Source organism: Euprymna scolopes, chromosome 40 (genome assembly GCF_053919585.1).
Source record: "Euprymna scolopes isolate OS-2025 chromosome 40, ASM5391958v1, whole genome shotgun sequence".
Classification (NCBI taxonomy): Eukaryota; Metazoa; Mollusca; class Cephalopoda; order Sepiida; family Sepiolidae; genus Euprymna; species Euprymna scolopes.
Genome location: NC_136521.1, coordinates 47004523 through 47021141, shown reverse-complemented (window position 1 = coordinate 47021141; position 16619 = coordinate 47004523). Strand labels below are relative to the sequence as shown.

At 31.4% G+C, this 16619-nt stretch overlaps 1 protein-coding gene and 1 pseudogene across 34 annotated transcripts in view; one reads left to right on the top strand and one right to left on the bottom strand.

Annotated features, from left to right (window-relative positions):
- LOC145265536 (cleavage and polyadenylation specificity factor subunit 6-like) overlaps window positions 1–16619 on the bottom strand; it is a 180271-nt gene that overhangs the window by 52008 nt on the left and 111644 nt on the right. For all 34 annotated transcript variants that reach the window (XM_080121468.1, XM_080121471.1, XM_080121480.1 and 31 more), the window contains 2 exons: window positions 5942–5959; window positions 2916–3046 (listed from right to left, as the gene is read on the bottom strand). In XM_080121468.1, coding sequence (XP_079977594.1) covers window positions 2916–3046; window positions 5942–5959 — 149 coding nt within the window. The remainder of the gene's footprint in view (window positions 1–2915; window positions 3047–5941; window positions 5960–16619) is intronic.
- On the top strand, window positions 8011–8127 carry LOC145265901 (5S ribosomal RNA; annotated as a pseudogene).

Here is a 16619-nt window from a genome sequence, read left to right as displayed (position 1 = left end):
TGGGAATACTAACCAAACACAGATAAATAAATATGCACAAATTAAAGACTTTGTAACTGTGAAAGAAACGGCAGATTGTGTCGGTTACATGAACCATGTAAGTTGTCCAAAATGGTGTTTTTATAAGTCTTTTTAAGGTAAACATCTGAAGAGTACCTGACTAACTATGCAGCAATATAATAATTTTGCAAACTTGCTATTGTTTCAAATGATCTGAAATAACAGCAAGGGGAGAGTTGATTCTAAATGTTTTTCATATGTTATATCTCCCCTTTTTGGTTTTCATACATAAAGTAAATGTCACAGTGTATAAAGATTATTTGATACTGGAGATATTCATAATTGTACCATATTTCCAAAAGAGAGGAGATATAACATATGAGAAATATTTGGAATCAAGTCTCCCCTCTCTATTATTTCAGATCATTTGAAACCACGGCAGCAAGTTTTAGTCTACCGTCCATCCAGGCCAGAGGTTTTGGGGAAGCTCCCCTCTTTGAGTAGAGCACTGTCGTAAATGATCTCACCTGCTACTTAATTGACTGTAAATGTGAAACACACTGTTTGTTTGTAAACAAAGACAACTGGCTTGAGCACTATAAAAGTGGTGAACAAATGTTTATTTGAAATGGACATTTGCTGAGGTTATTTGCAGGCAGTGCTCTTGTGGGTCGATTGGTAGAACTGCCGACTATCAACGTGATGGTTCTAGGCTCAATCCTTGGCTAGAAAGAGGTGCGAGTCTGAGTTGTAATACAACGAAACTACTGTATGTGGATGCCTTCATATATATATATATATATATATATATATATATATATATATACACACACACACAAACATGTATGCTCAACCATTATATATATAATACAGAAATCTTATTGAAAATTCACTTAAATTTTAAAAAAACCTGTAAGGAAGGTATACAAAATTTTAATTATCCGACAAGGAGTACAAATAAACAAGAAAGACCTTATTCCATGGAGTCTCGAAAATTGCAAGTCCTCTTATGAAAGGAAAAAGGTATGCAAAATATACAATAAAATTTGCAGTTTAATGCATCAAAAGAAACTACAAATATGAAATTAATCATATTTGCATTAAAAAAGTTATTAAACAGTTAATGACAGTTTATAGGGATTCAAAAAGATTAAGGAAAAAGGAAATTGAGTTTTTACATCTAGTTTGGATTATTATATAAATATTGCTATATATTTATATTCATTTTGAGTTTACATTTTTCTATTTGTAAACTGAATATTACCCTTTCTATTATATATATATATATATATATATATATATATATATATATATATATATGTTGTTGCATGCACTGAGCAGTACTAAATTACCTTGCTGAAGGAGAAGGGTTAAGTGTGGAGAAGGGTTAAGTGTGGTCAAGGGTGTTGACACTTGGCCAAAGATGCCCCATATGCCCAAAGGATATTTTCTCCATGAGATATCGGGGAAGAGAATTAATTTCTTAAAGTAAATTAGACATTTTTGGAACGCATGGTCTAGATCAACGTATAGGGAAATATGGTAAGCCATGTGTTTTATATTAAGCGAGAGATGATCTTGCAGTTGATAAGAGTTAAATTGAAAGGTGAAAAAACTCACGAGAGAGAGAGAGGAAGAAAGTGTTAAAGGTTTTAAGAAAATCTGACATCAATAAGGCCATTAGATTAAAGCTACACACACAAACATATACACACATTCATTATGTATATATAGATATATATAAATTAATGAAATAGATAAAGAATAGAACTTTATCATATCAATATGAATAAGAGTGAGAACAAATGGAAAGGAATCTCTTTAGGCCATGACATTTTGAAGCTAAATGCTTCTCATCAGAAGAAGAGAAAAGCCGGTATTATACAAGGATAAAGGTAAAAAAAGATAAAACCTACTTATCCTTGTATAATGCCAGCTTTTCTCCTTCAACTTCAAAATGCCAAGGCCTAAAGTTTTTTTTCCATTTTTCCTCTCACTCTCATCCTTATTGACCTGATGATATAAAGTTCTACATAACTTTATTTCTTATCTTTTAAATTTAATTTATAAATTACTCCCCTTAACTGAGTAGGGTTTTTTATATCTTGATAGGGTTGCTTTATTAATGAAAATATTGTTTCAGGTTCATTTATATATAAGAAGTCACAATTTGTAGAATTAAATTCAAAATATTCTATTCAAACCCAGGAATACAAGAAAAAGTGAGAAAAACTCCTTTTTCAATGGAGTTTCAAAGATAGGCTCTCCTCCTCAGAGGAAAAAAACGTTAGCAAAAGGAATATATAGATAAAAATCTAATTTTGCTGGTTAGCACAATCTTTGAAGACGGTAGTTATAAAAGTTTTTGAAGGAAAGAAAAAGTTTATAGAAAAATAAAAAATACTCAGCAATGTCCAATAATTAGTGTTGCAGAAATCCAGTGAGAATATGAGGTTCGTATTGGGTAGATCCAATAAGATATTCCAAAAAGGTATTCTTTGGAGTCTCTTTAAAAATATTCAGGGATGAAGAAAAAATGACATTCTTGTAGATGAGCCTTGGGTTGAAGAGTTGGGTTAAAATTATATATATATATATATATATATATATATATATATATATATATATATATACACACACACACACAACATTTTTTAAACATCTGTTTGATAATACGTAAGCCGCAAAGTCCAATAACTAAAACAATGCATTACTGTCCCTTAAACTAGCAACCGTTCGTAAAATATTCTAAAGAATAAACCACCTTTACAGTAAGTACTCATTTTAATAAAATCCATAAAAGAAAAGAGAAAATGCATTAAAGTAATAATTAAAAACTAGAAAATATATACATATACACGTTTTTCTTTTTTTAAATTAAAGAAATGGAAAATTAAATTGTTAAAAAATCTTACCATTGGGCCTGCAGGTGGAGGCTGACCATGTTGTGGAGTAAAGAAGGCAGGGTTAACATGAGGTGCTGGTGTTGGAGGATGACCTGGTGGTGGGGCTGACACTGGAGGTGGTTGATGCAATGGAGGACCACCTAAAATATAAAAGAAAGTAAATTAATTTACAGTTTCGTTGAAAAGACATTACAGGAGACATATTTCTACATTAAATGAGGATTAATAATTTGTATTATTCAAACTACTGTTCCCAGCTTTAAGTGTAGAAAAACATATAAAGGTTCAGACATGTTGCCCACTAAAAAACACTGGAAAACCATAATACATAGGAAATATTGAAAAATCAAGTATAGCTGACCACATGATGGGAAAAGAGTGCACATACCCTGATGGGATTAAGTAAAAAATTATAGACCAGGGCTCTATGAACAAATTTATCTTTAGTTGACTTTGACAACTAAATATTTTTGTTTACTAGCCAAACCCATGTGACTTTCAGAATATGATATCTTCATTCCATGACAAGTACATACATCATAAAGATTTTTCTTGTATTATTTGGATTCATCGGACTACTGTTCTCATCTTCAATGTGATTTTCACGTTTTGGTCGATGTAACCTCTGACCTTCTTCAGGTGTATCTTACCGAATTCGGGAATGTTTCTGTCAGACTTGGGAATTTGGATGATATTTCGAGCAGAACCCTTTATTTACTTCACAGAGTTAGCATGCTCTTGTTCTGTCAGATTGAGGTCCAAAGTAATTCGCTGCAATTGTATTTTTCGGTCACCCACACTGAGGATTGACCCTTCAACCTTCAGGAGAACATCACTTTTACAATTGTTTTTTCCAAGTACTCTAACCACTAACCCACAGGTCCTTGCGGAAAAATTCCCAAGTTCAACAGAAACGTTCCGGAGTTCGACACGATATACTTGAAGTAGGTCTGAGGTTACATCGACCGAAACGTAAAAATCACCCAAGATGAGAACAGTAGTCCGATAAATCCAAATAATACGAATAATCAATCCTCATCTCAAAATACAGAAAAGTTTTTTTTTTTTTTTGTTTTTTTAAATAATTTATTTTAAATATGAACCAAATTTTATGTTATGACGTGAAGGTATAAATATCCAAATTTCTTCAGATGTTTTTTTTAAACATCATTTGTAAAAAAAAAAGAAAAAATATATTGTTCTATTAAACCTTTTATTGTTTAAATAATTTGATTTGGCTTGTTTTATTAAAAACAAGTTATCATCAACTCATCCTCGAGTGGTCTCTAGACCTTGATAAGTGGCGACTCATTTGTTTAAAAAAAAAAAAAAAAAAAAAAAAAAGACACATAAAGCATCTATGCACTTCACACACTGATCACATTAAAGAATTGACTTGTCAAATAGCAATTTTCCCTTCATTAGATACGTTGCTCATGAAATAGGAGGACTAAAGTGGAGGGGTTGATGGTAATAAGTTACGGGGTTGCCAAAAAGACACCTATGGTTCACATAAACATAAAATTTTTACTATCAACAAACTGGGGTACATGTACAGTTTATGAATTGCACTGAAATAATGTTATTTAGAAAGCAATTCGTGACAGGAGAAGAAGGAAGGGTCTCTTAACTATTCTGTACATTCACCTAACAATTTAATAAAGATACTGTAAAAGAAAAAAAAAATGAATTTAACTTTAAAATCCTATCTAAAATCAATAGCATGGTTTGTAAACTTCACAAGTATCCAAATTTATTTTCGCATTTTATGCTACATGCTACCAGAAAATGCAGTTTCGTTTATTTTTATGCAATTCAAGAATCTTAATACTTGACTGAATTTCTCGTACGTTGTAATCATTAAAAATTTGTTTTTGACCTTGCAGAACAGGATTAAGTTTTGCAAAGGAAAGGGGAGAAAAATATTGATGTTTGGGTGCATTTTAAGTCAGGAAAACAGTATCTTCAGACAGCCTGATCTGATAGCACCAGATACCTTAAAAGGTATTACCACTCCAGGCTAAAGTAAATCCGGGAGCAATGGTGACTAAGAGCCAACTCCACATTCCCCACAACATCAAATGGGGAATCTTTTTTCTTTTAATCATCCCCCCCCCCAAAAAAAAGGCACAGTGCCACTTGGACTTAAAGGGATACCAGTTGAGGCTATACTTACAGGGACTATTATGTAGGAAATTAAGCAAAATGTATATTTCCTAACCTACTAAAAAACCGTCATATCATAGCTAAATAGACCATATAAAACTTAGGCCTATAGCCACACCTAGAGAATGAACATTACGAGAGCTATTTCAATTATTATTAAGCCCCAAACTGAAAAAACGCATGTGCTTACATGCTGGCAAATACACCACAGCAGAGTTCGGAAGGAGTGCAATGAATTTTTAGGATTATTGGTATATACCGAGTGCACAAACAAAATGACATTTTTTGTGTTATGATCGAACGTAGAGTTGCTTTTTAACATTTCCAAAAACATTACTTATGTATAAGTCGACCCCCCCCCCCCCGTAAAATCGTCTTTCAGAAATTCGACTTATACGCAACCATACACGATATATAATTCTCAAACTATGTTACCCAATGTATTTGGATTAGTATATTTCATTTTGATCATAGCAGTTGCACTATTATCATGGGGTCTACATCCTCACTTGATATCTATAAAAAGGAAATACTTTTACTTTATCTTAATTAAAAATTAAATTAAATAGAATAGAAATTTTAAGGGATTTAGAGCTTGGAGTAGGTGTGTGCAGAGGTTTTGTTTCACAGGAAAAAATGCCAGGTATGCCTTAAGGGGGATTGAAGACTAAACTTACAAAAATTTTATTTCCATTTCCTCTAATTTAATTAATGATAAGTATATCTTTGAACACCTCTTCCAAAAACTGAATTTTATGAGTTAGGTGCAAAAGGACAATTGCTAATTCAATCCCGGCTAATGCTGGGTGTTCTTGTTAGTTCATTTATAAATCATATTCGAAAAAAATATAGAAGTAAAACATACTTACCACTTCTCGGAATGACACCTGAAAGTTGATAAAAGAGATAAATATTAGATAATTAAAAATGATTTGTGTTAGGTGGGGAAGACAGTAATGTGAGATATATACAGAACTCACACTAAACAACTTAAATGAAACAAGAAAGGGAAGAGGGGGGAAGAGGATGAAAAGAGAGCAATATATGCACCAGAGGGGATTAAAGAATATTGAAAAATTCTTTCAATGGAGACTTATCAAAATACAAGAAGCTCAACATGTGAGGTGGAGCACAACCATATAAAGAAATTTATAGACAAGATAAAGTAAACATGGGTATACATGGATTTGTCAGTTCAATAAGAAAAACATCATTGAGAGGACAGGCTATAAATGCTCATATATATTTAACCAGATTAGATTATTTTCTTTGGAGATTCATAAATTCTTATGTCCACACTGATAAATCAGACACAATAGACCACTTGGGAGACAATATTCGCCACATTATTTCCAAAATACAGCCTAATTTTAATACATAGTGTTGTGAAAATTGGACCTCTAAATTACATCGTATACGCGTGAGCTGCAGGGCCCATATGCTTGAAATTGTATGTAAATTATAAATGTCAAAAATTAATCTTTGGAATAAACCACATATTTGTATAATAAAATATTTTTCTGTAATTTATTTAAAAGTTTGCTGCATCTATTATTGATAAAAAAAAAATCCTTATACATGTATATCTTACTTATAAAATAATTATCCATAGACATGTGTTTTGCCATATCTGTGGCTCATTAGCACAGTTGAATATGAATATATATGAATATATCAAGGCTTGAATCTTCAACTACAGGTATCATGATCAGGCGTGCATACCATTACACTACGATTCCCTAGCTGAAATTATGTGCTATTTTTATTGTTTAAAATTTGTCAATCTTTGTTAATTTCAACAATAAATTTGGTATGAATTATCTCCCCTTGGAGATTAATGCGATCTGTTGGATAGTGTGCTGAGCTTGGGCTACATTGTTTCAATCCAAGAAAAGTGAGTTTGCAAGTTAAATATTAAAAAAATATTAGAATCTTTGTATAGTATCAGCTGTAATAATAAATTTTTTTTTAATCTTTTACAAATGTAATCAAGCCTGTTGTTTGTTCATCCTAAACTATATACAGCGTAACCCAAATATAAGAGACCCGGGGTGGGGGGTGCCTCTCTCTCATATCAAGGCTACACTGTACATTAACACAGACTCTAATTTGGGACCAGAGAAAATCTCTCTTATATCTGTTTTCTTATATCAGTGTTACACTGTGTGTGTGTGTGTCCCTGCATATTTTTGTTAACCTGGATGAACAAACATATTACACTGACCCCCATATAATAATAATCACGTTGATACACAGGTTCCCACAGGATCACCGAAGTTAAGCAACATTGAACCTGGTCATTACTAAATGGGTGACTATTTGGGACTTCCAGGTGCTGTATGTGCTCTCTGCTTATCTCGGCATTGTTTCCAGTCGTCCTGGTCTTCTCCTTGCCATGCCGATTCAGGAGAGGTGCAGTTGTGGATTGCGCAACATTTGCCTCAGAATTACATGCGCTACTGCCCCTAAGGGGGTATCCTTTGTCTTTTAAGACTGAACGGAAGCATGGACACTGACCCCTAAAGGAAAAGGTAATATCTAGGAGGATTACCTCCACCGCATTAAAAATTTTTTAATCTGTCTCTTGACGAAAGTAATAAATTTCTTTACATCTAACAAATGAAAACTAAGGTTCATGGAAAACATGAAAACATCCAAAATTATACATGCTATAATCATTTTAATATTTTGTACGATCCTATATTTCAGTCATTTATCACTTTCTGATAAAGAGCAAAGGAGTACTAAAAATATTAAAATAGCAAAGGAGTACTAAAAATATTAAAATCCAAATAAAACGTATAATTCTACGTACGTTTACATTTTCCACAAAGCTAGTTTTAATTTATCAAATATAAAGAAATTCTATTACTCAAGAAAAATTGTGTGCGCGTGTGTATATTTAATTATGAAAATATATTTCTGGCAAGTCAGCTACACGTACGGCACAATCACGTTGACACACCGGTTCTCGCCAGATCACTGAAGTTAAGCAACGTTGAGCCTGGCCAGTACCAGATGGGTGACCATTTGGGAAGGCTAGGTGCTGTATGTACCTTCTGGGAAGGTTGGGCGTGGGCCAGCACCCTCACCCTGTAAAAAGAACTCCTCGCTACAAAAGCATCTACAAAAGTTGTAGATGGCCTATGCCTCACCAGGGGCTCAAGGCTATGGATGGAAGTCAGCTACACAGAGGCATTTGCATTTCATCCCCATAGGGAATTGTAATTAAAATGCAAAGAATTTGTGTTACCAGGAGTTATGGTGCTTAGTTAAGCTGGATAACTAATCAGATTCTTTGTTATTCTCTTCCACGGACTAATGTTTCAATAAGCCAACGGCGGGGCTGTATTGTATATATGTATATATAAATTATCAATGACATACAAAAAAAAAAATAACATTCCGTATTTATAGATTTTATTCCACAGCAAAAATTATTAAACAGAAAGAAAAAAACTGACATAAACAAATTGTTAGTTGATTTTTAAAAAATAACTTTGGTATATTGATTTCTGCGATAAGTAGAGCTCCAAATATTTGAACATTTCTATATAAATAAACTTAAATCAACACCATTTAATGAACTCTTTCGATAGGGGTGGTGGGAGTCTATATTACTCATATGCTGTGGCTGTATTTTTTCAGGTGCTTTTGTTATTGAAATCAGAATCGGAAATTTAGAAGAGAATTGGTAATTGTATTGGAATCGGCAAAAATATTGCAATTGTCCCATCACTAACACACACACACACACATACAGTAGCGTCCAAAACTAAGGGACAAAATTTTAAAATCTAATATTTGATAGAAATAACAATTGTGAAATTTTGACAACTGGTAGTCGTTACCATCCATAATAACATACTAAAATTTGAATCATTTGCAAAGGATAGAAAAAGAATTATAACAATTAGTTATTTATTTTTAAAATAGGAATGTCCAAAAGTAAAGGACAAAATTGAGAAAAACAATGTAAACTATATTCAAATTTTTTGATTTCCTCTTAAAAATAAGTCTTACTATATATATATATATGCTTATATAAAAATTTTAATTAAGGCTTTTTTTTTTCATCCATTTATAATTGATTTCTCTTTTGTAATGATAAACTTTTTAAAAGTCAGATTATGTAGGTGCTAAGTCTGCGAGAGGTTAAATTTAGTTTCTTTTTTTTTTAGGGGGAATTTAAACGGCATTCTTTCTTTTTTTTTTTTTACTCAAAGCTTCTTTAGACTATATATATATATATATATATATATATATATATAAATAAAGGAGCTTTGTCTGTGCATGCTAGTTCATTTCCTACAGACTAGGAAATGGCTAGGCCGATTTTTTTTTTTTTTTTTTTTCTTTAATTCACACAAAAGTACTTGATGTGTCTGGGAGTGTTCTTACTTAGGTTTTGTATTAGAATCGAAAAAAATCCGATTTAAGAAGGAAGTTTGATTTTGACCAAACTTGACACTTTTTTATATACATTTTAACATTACAAGTGCATTTGAGATGTTTTATTACCGCACAAGCAGAAAGGTCTATAAAATCAACTATGGAGTATTTAATAAAGCAAGGGCATATTCAAAATGAATGTTTCTTTTTAGAGCACAATTAAACCAAGATACTTGACTTTTGTACGTTTAACTTTAATTCAAGTGATTATGTAAAAATAATTACATAAAATCAACAGTTAGTTCTTTTATAAGACGGGCACGTTCGAAATGAATGTTTCTGTTTAAAACACGATCAAACAATGACACTTGATTTTTACATTTTAAATTTTAAGTGAAGCCATTATTTACAAATATTTTTGTAAAATAAACAGTAGATTCTCTACAGTGCAATGTAGACTGATGTATTGTGGATTAAATCACTTTGAAAGGCATGTGAGGCTTTCTCCCAGTACACTGTGGTTGAGGGAGAAGGGGGTGGGGGTGGGAAGTGTCCCTAATTAGAGTGGCAATCAATAGACTTGATAAAAAATTGGCGACTTCTCCGATTTCAATGACAAAAGGTATATGTGGTTGGTATATTTGTTGATACTCATTCAATCTCGTACAATGTCAGGTCTCCCAGCTAGTATACATTTTCATAGAATTATGATTTCAAACAGCTTTAACATTGACTATGTAAATGTTTTATTTTATTATTTTTTTTAAAGAAGAATCAATATTTTTGGCCCACAACAAAAAAGCATGACCCAAGCGAGCAATGTAAATTTAAGAAAATGTATATTATATTTCTCTTAGTCTGTCTGTTCCACTTTTTCTTGGAAACTACTGGACCGATCTGACTGAAATCTTTTACAAACTTTTTTCGTTACAATAACAAAGTTAGCTAAGTATAATTTCTTCCAAAATTCAAGTCATAAAAAATCATTTCCTTTTGCTCATAAAACAAGTCATTTATTTTTTTTTTTTTTAATGCCCGGGCAACACAACAGCTAAAAATTGTGGCATGTATGAAATAAAATTGATTTTAAATAAAATTACATAGTCACAAACCAAAGAGAATTGTAGTTTTGAATGTGAAAAACCTTAATGCAACCTATATAAGAATTAGATGCGACCTAATAAAGTACTATTGCCACATAGAAAAGCATCACTCAGAACTTTTCTTCACCCACACAAAGTTAAAAATCGACTTCAAAATCTAGTGGAGGGATGATCTTTTCTATCCCTTACAATCCTTTTCTCACAGAAGATACATTACTAGTCTCTCTCTACTCTATCATCATTGGTAAGTGTTCAACCGAACTCCTAGTTCATCCTCCTAACACATTCACAATAAAAACTAGTCTTTCTACTAAGAATTTCAATTTTTCCTCCATACATTTAGCATCAGATGGAATTTCCATGGACAAAGCTTCTTTACAAGGGTTTCCTGACCGTGGAACACGTTACTGTGGGACTGCTTTCCTGTAAACTACAACAGTTTTTAAATCCAGTGTCATCATGTACTTGTGATCTATCTTGTATGTAATCAAATTGTGTTCATCGATCAAGTTGGATTATTAAGCATTCCACCCCATTGACACTTATCCTCAAATGCCTTTTGGCCTTCATAAGTGCTGACTAACAAAAATAACCCTGCTAGTGATATTTTATTTTAATTATAGGAACCATTAGAATGGTTTTCTTTTTTAATGAAAATTCCTGAAAACAAGACATGAAGCTACTTGATGTAAGAAGCTAAAAAGAGAAAAAAAACCTTTAACCCTTCGGACCCTGCCCAATTAAGCAACAATTATCCAAAATGATGACAGGCAATTAGCAAAAGTATTTGATAACGTATTATTAAAAGGCCAAAAAAAACGGCCATGTCGTCTTTTTAGCTATGTTGCTAGGGCCAATATATCAGCTGTGTCGGGTTTAATGCTAAGTGTGAGATAAATCTTGAACCAGAAAACAGTAATTCTTTCCCCTTTGTCAGAAATATCACTTACAGAATGTAGGACTAAAGAACAAAATAAGGAAAGCAAAAGTTACGAAGCAGATGAAAATAAAGCCAAAGTCTTTCTTCTTTCCTAAAATTTAATCAAATCAATTTGAATAAAATAGAATATGCATGATGCAGATTTTATTTTATTCAAATTAAATCAGCGCTTCTATAACGGAACTCACACCCCTGATGTTAATTAAATCATTTGAAACTGAAATATAATTTGAATATTTAAGTGGCGCTTGACTTTAATGAGTGGTAACCCAATGGTAAAATTTTTTTTTTTTTTTAAATACTGATAGTACGATTTTATTCTAGTTTTACAAATCAAAGAGTTTTTTATTATTATTAAATGGCTCCAGAAAAGGCATGAAGCCACTTGATGTAAGAGAGAGGAAAAAAAAAAAAATGAAGCTCGTGTTGGAACAATTAATCAGAATCAGAAAAATTGGAACCTTTTTAGGGTAACTGAATTGATATCAGGATTGGCAATATTTTTTTTTTTTTTTTTTTTTTTTTTAATTAATTTAAGATTCCAAAAACGATTTAAAGAATTTTTTTTTAATTTAATTTTCCATTGCTTATAGTAATGAAAACAGCATAGATATTTGATTTTAAACTACCAAAAAAAACTAAGATATAATGATAATAATAGCAAATTTTGTTAAAATGCTGCCGGAACAATGACAAAATATGAGATACAATACATAAGGGAAAACTTTGTCAAATTAAAAAGAAAATTATATCTACATTTAAAAGCAAATGACTCCCACCCCCAATGCAATTTTTTGAATTGGAAAAATTTCAGTTTAATTTCCAATTCCAAAAATGATTCTTTTAATTTTTAAAGATTTAATTCATCATTTCTGAATATTTTAGATGAATTGGTTCATCATTGGGCTACTACTGTTCTATGAGTGAGATTTTCGCATTTCGACACGATATACCTGAAGAAGGTTGGAAACAACATCGACCGAAACTTTATGGAAAACCACACTCATGGTGAGAACAGTAGTCCGAATCCAAACAATACGATTTAATTTTCCATTGCTAATATTAAAGCAGTATAAATATTTGATTTTAACCTAGTAAAACAAATTAAAATCTAATGATTATAATGGCAAATTGGGCTCCAGGAAATAAAAGATAAAAATGGCACAAGTGAAAGATATAGGTGAAAATCTCACAAAGAGTTTATGAGATACAAGAGAAACTATTTTGTTAAATTAATAAGGTACTAGTACATTTTTGTGAAATGGATGTATGTAAGTGTCCACTCTGGTTTGCCCAGAACCTGGCATAAACCGTCAGAACGTCTGTTAAATAAAAGACAAAGAGTGTGTGTGTGTGTGCACGCGCCAAAAACTTTTGGCACACGCCATGAACAGTGACAAAATTGGTATTGTTAGGAAGATCAATCTCTTTGATGACAAATATCCAAAAATTGGGCAAAAACATTAATTCTTTGACCATCAACTAGGCCGTTTTTTGCAAGGAGGGGTCGGTTTTTGCGTCAACATTTTTGAAAGTCATTCACGCCTACTGATCTCAGCGTACGTTTAAAAGACGTTATTTTGAAGGCTCGTGGTGTTTTGCTTTTTTCACTTCTCTTTTTCTCTTTCGCATTATAGGTTCAAGCCTGGCTACCGAGGCTAATTTTTTTTTTTTTTAGTATTCACAGGTATTTATTTTTAGGGGATTACTTGCTCAATAGCCCCACTATACTACCTGTTGACACCCGGGCAATGCTGGGTAACCATGCTAGTACAAAATAAAACTAGCACAAGTGAAATATATAGATGAAAATCTCACAATGAGATTATCAAAATATGAGCTACAATACATACAGGGAAAGCATTTGTCAAATTAAAAAAATATATATATTTGCATATAAAAGCAGATGAGGACATAACTATTCATTAAATTTTTTGTTTTGCTTTACTTTAAAACTGGATTTTCCATTGCTAGCACTAAAAATAAAATAAATATTTCCCAATTTTAAACTGCCAGTAAAATTAAAATCCATACATCATTAAAACACTTGTGAAAATATATGCATATACCTTTTTTTACAGTAATAATAATAAAAAAATAAAAATAAAAAAAGATCTTAAAAGAATCGGAATCGGTAATTGTATCAGAATCTAGAAAAATATCGGAATCTTCCTATTTGCTACAAAAATATACTGTATTATTCTTTGGAAACATTATTTCCCAGAAAACATTACTCAGCAAAGAGGAAACCATTATCACCCTTAAAAAGAAAAAAAAAAAAAAGAAATTACTCCCAGAAAAAAACTTTACAGAGAAGCGTTATTCCCAGAAAACATTACTCATTGGCATCTATAATTTTTTTTATTGTTTTCAACCTGATTGACCCTCAGTCACCGCTTTCTAGTATCAATTTAAGGATAATATAGGGGAAATAAGATTTTCATTGTTCTGAAGAATTGGATGGGAATCGGTTAGGAATAAACTTATAGATACTGCGACATGACAATCAGATTTAATGATCAACCCTCTTCGATCTACCATCTAGTAAAAATAACATCCAAAGTAAAACAGCTCAGTTACCAGGATCCCGTCTCAAGGCACTATAGGTTTCTATCCACGTGGGTCTCAGTTTTGGGAGCAGGAAGTAGAAAGGGTTCCCTTTCTACATCGGGTTGTAGTCGGCAAATTAATATAGGATTAGGAATAAACTTATAGACTTTATGACGACATAACCAGCATGTTTATTGATTGAGCCTCTTCGATTTACCATCTCATCAAAATAAGACCCGAAGTGGAAGAATAGTTTAGCTACCAGGATTCAATCCCAAGGCATCAGAAGTTGCTACCCATGTCGCCCGATTGTTTGGGATGAGGGTACTTACGCCTCTGTATAGGGTTACAATCAGTAAATTCGTAGCCCACTGACAGGGTATGAAGTGTAAGGGAAGTAATACAGCATGATTACGTTGACGCACCGATTCTAATCTGATCAGTGAACTGAACAAATGGATGACCATTTGGAAATACCAGGCGTTGTCTGTGGAACGATGGTGAATGTAGTACCACGTAAGGTAAGATATCCACTTTTAAAGCTCTTACAAGAATATTTGGAGGTTGTCAGAATTCTCATATTAAAATACAAAAATAGAGAAAAATCTGTATGATGTATGTACTAGTGTTAGGACGGTTAACCAGAATCAGGAATCAGAAAAATCAGAACTTTTGAGGGCATCGAAAAAATTTGTGCCTATTTTCCGATGCCAAAAACAATTCTTTTAATTGATTTTTTTTTTTTTTTTTTGATTTTGTTTAAAGCAAAATCTTCTATTGTTGGGAGTAATGATAAAATAATGAACAGCAATTGATTTTAAACTAAAATCAATAGATCATTCCTCACAAGTCTAATTTTACATTTGAAAAAATATCCGCACATTTAACATGTGTTTTTATGGTAATCGTGAAAATAATAACTTTATATTTAGAGATTTATAAAGAATCGGAATCTGTAATTGTATCGGAATCGGGTGAAAAATATTGAAACCATTTCATCACCAGTATGTATCTGTGATAAAATGAAAATAGCATATTCCAAAAATTATAAATTGATCAAGACGTTTTATTTTCATAAATAAAATAATTTTTTAAAGATTTTAAGCAATTAATGGGAAATTGTAAGCAATACACGGCTGATTTTGTAAGTTTAAATTATTATGGAGTTTTTTGCCTGTTTCCTCCAAATGGTGACACAAGACAGTCCCATTTATAGTACTTATAAAATTTGATTTTCTTAGTTAAAAATAAAACTGATTAATTTATGTGATTTTTGGCATATGACATTTTTGTTTCATCATGAATACCTATACAATACTTTTTTTTATTTTTGTTTTTAAATATAGGAGGAATTCAGGACAAGAATCGAATTGTTTATTCTGTTTTAAATTCTTATAAATTTACTTTAGTTAAAAAAAAAATATATATAAATTATTTCAAAACAGCAAAACTGTAAAGAAAACCAAAAAGGAGTTATATCAAAATATCATTCTGCAAAAAATAAAAAGAAAAAAGGGAAAAGAAAAAAAAAGAAATTAAAAAGAAAAATGAAATCCAAAAGAGAAAAAAGGAAAAAACAAGGAAGACGGATAAAAAGGAAAAAGAAAAAGGGAAAAAGAAAAAGTGAAAAGCAAAAAGAGAAATAAAAGAAAAGCAAATAGAAAAAACAAACAAAAAGGAAAAGAAACAAAAAGGAAGAAACGAAAAGAAAAAGAAACGAAAAGAAAACGAAAAGAAAAGAAAAGAAACAGAAAAAAAAAACAAAAGGAAAAAAGAAAACACAAAAGAAAAAAGAAACGAAAAGAAAGAAACAAAAAGAAAGAAACAAAAAGAAAAAAGAAACAAAAGAAACAAAAGGAAAAGAAAAAACAAAAGGAAAAGAAAAAGGAAAAGAAAAGAAAAAAAACGAAAAGAAAAAATAAAAAAAATAAAAGGAAAAGAAAAGAAAAAAAACAAAAGGAAAAGAAAAGAAAAGGAAAAGAAAAGAAAAGGAAAAGAAAAGAAAAGGAAAAGAAAAGAAAAGGAAAAGAAAAGAAAAGGAAAAGAAAAGAAAAGGAAAAGAAAAACAAAAGGAAAAGAAAAGAAAAAAGGAAAAGGAAAAGAAAAAAAAACAAAAGGAAAAGAAAAAGGAAAAAGAAAAGAAAAAGAAACAAAAGCAAAGGAAAAGAAAAACAAAAAAAAGGAAAAGAAAAGGAAACTTTGAATAATTTTAAATTAAAACCACCAGAAGAAAAAATTTAAAAAAATGTCCTTTTTTTTGTCTGCAACCACCGGATTTTCTTCACACCACCCACCAAGAATGGTCCATTGTGGATGCTGCTCCCGCCAACAACATTTACGCACACGTGCACATATATTGATCGTCTGTGTTAGATCTACATATAAAGGTGATACAGAAAAGGTCTTTGCATATCCTTGAATTTAAAAAGTTGATAGTGAAAAAGTTGTCAACATTCATGCAGGTTTTTGAATTTTTTATGTAAAGATTGATAATTCAGATTATTTGGACGACTGTTCCCATCTTAAGTGTTATCTTTACAATGTTTTGGTTAATGTAACCTA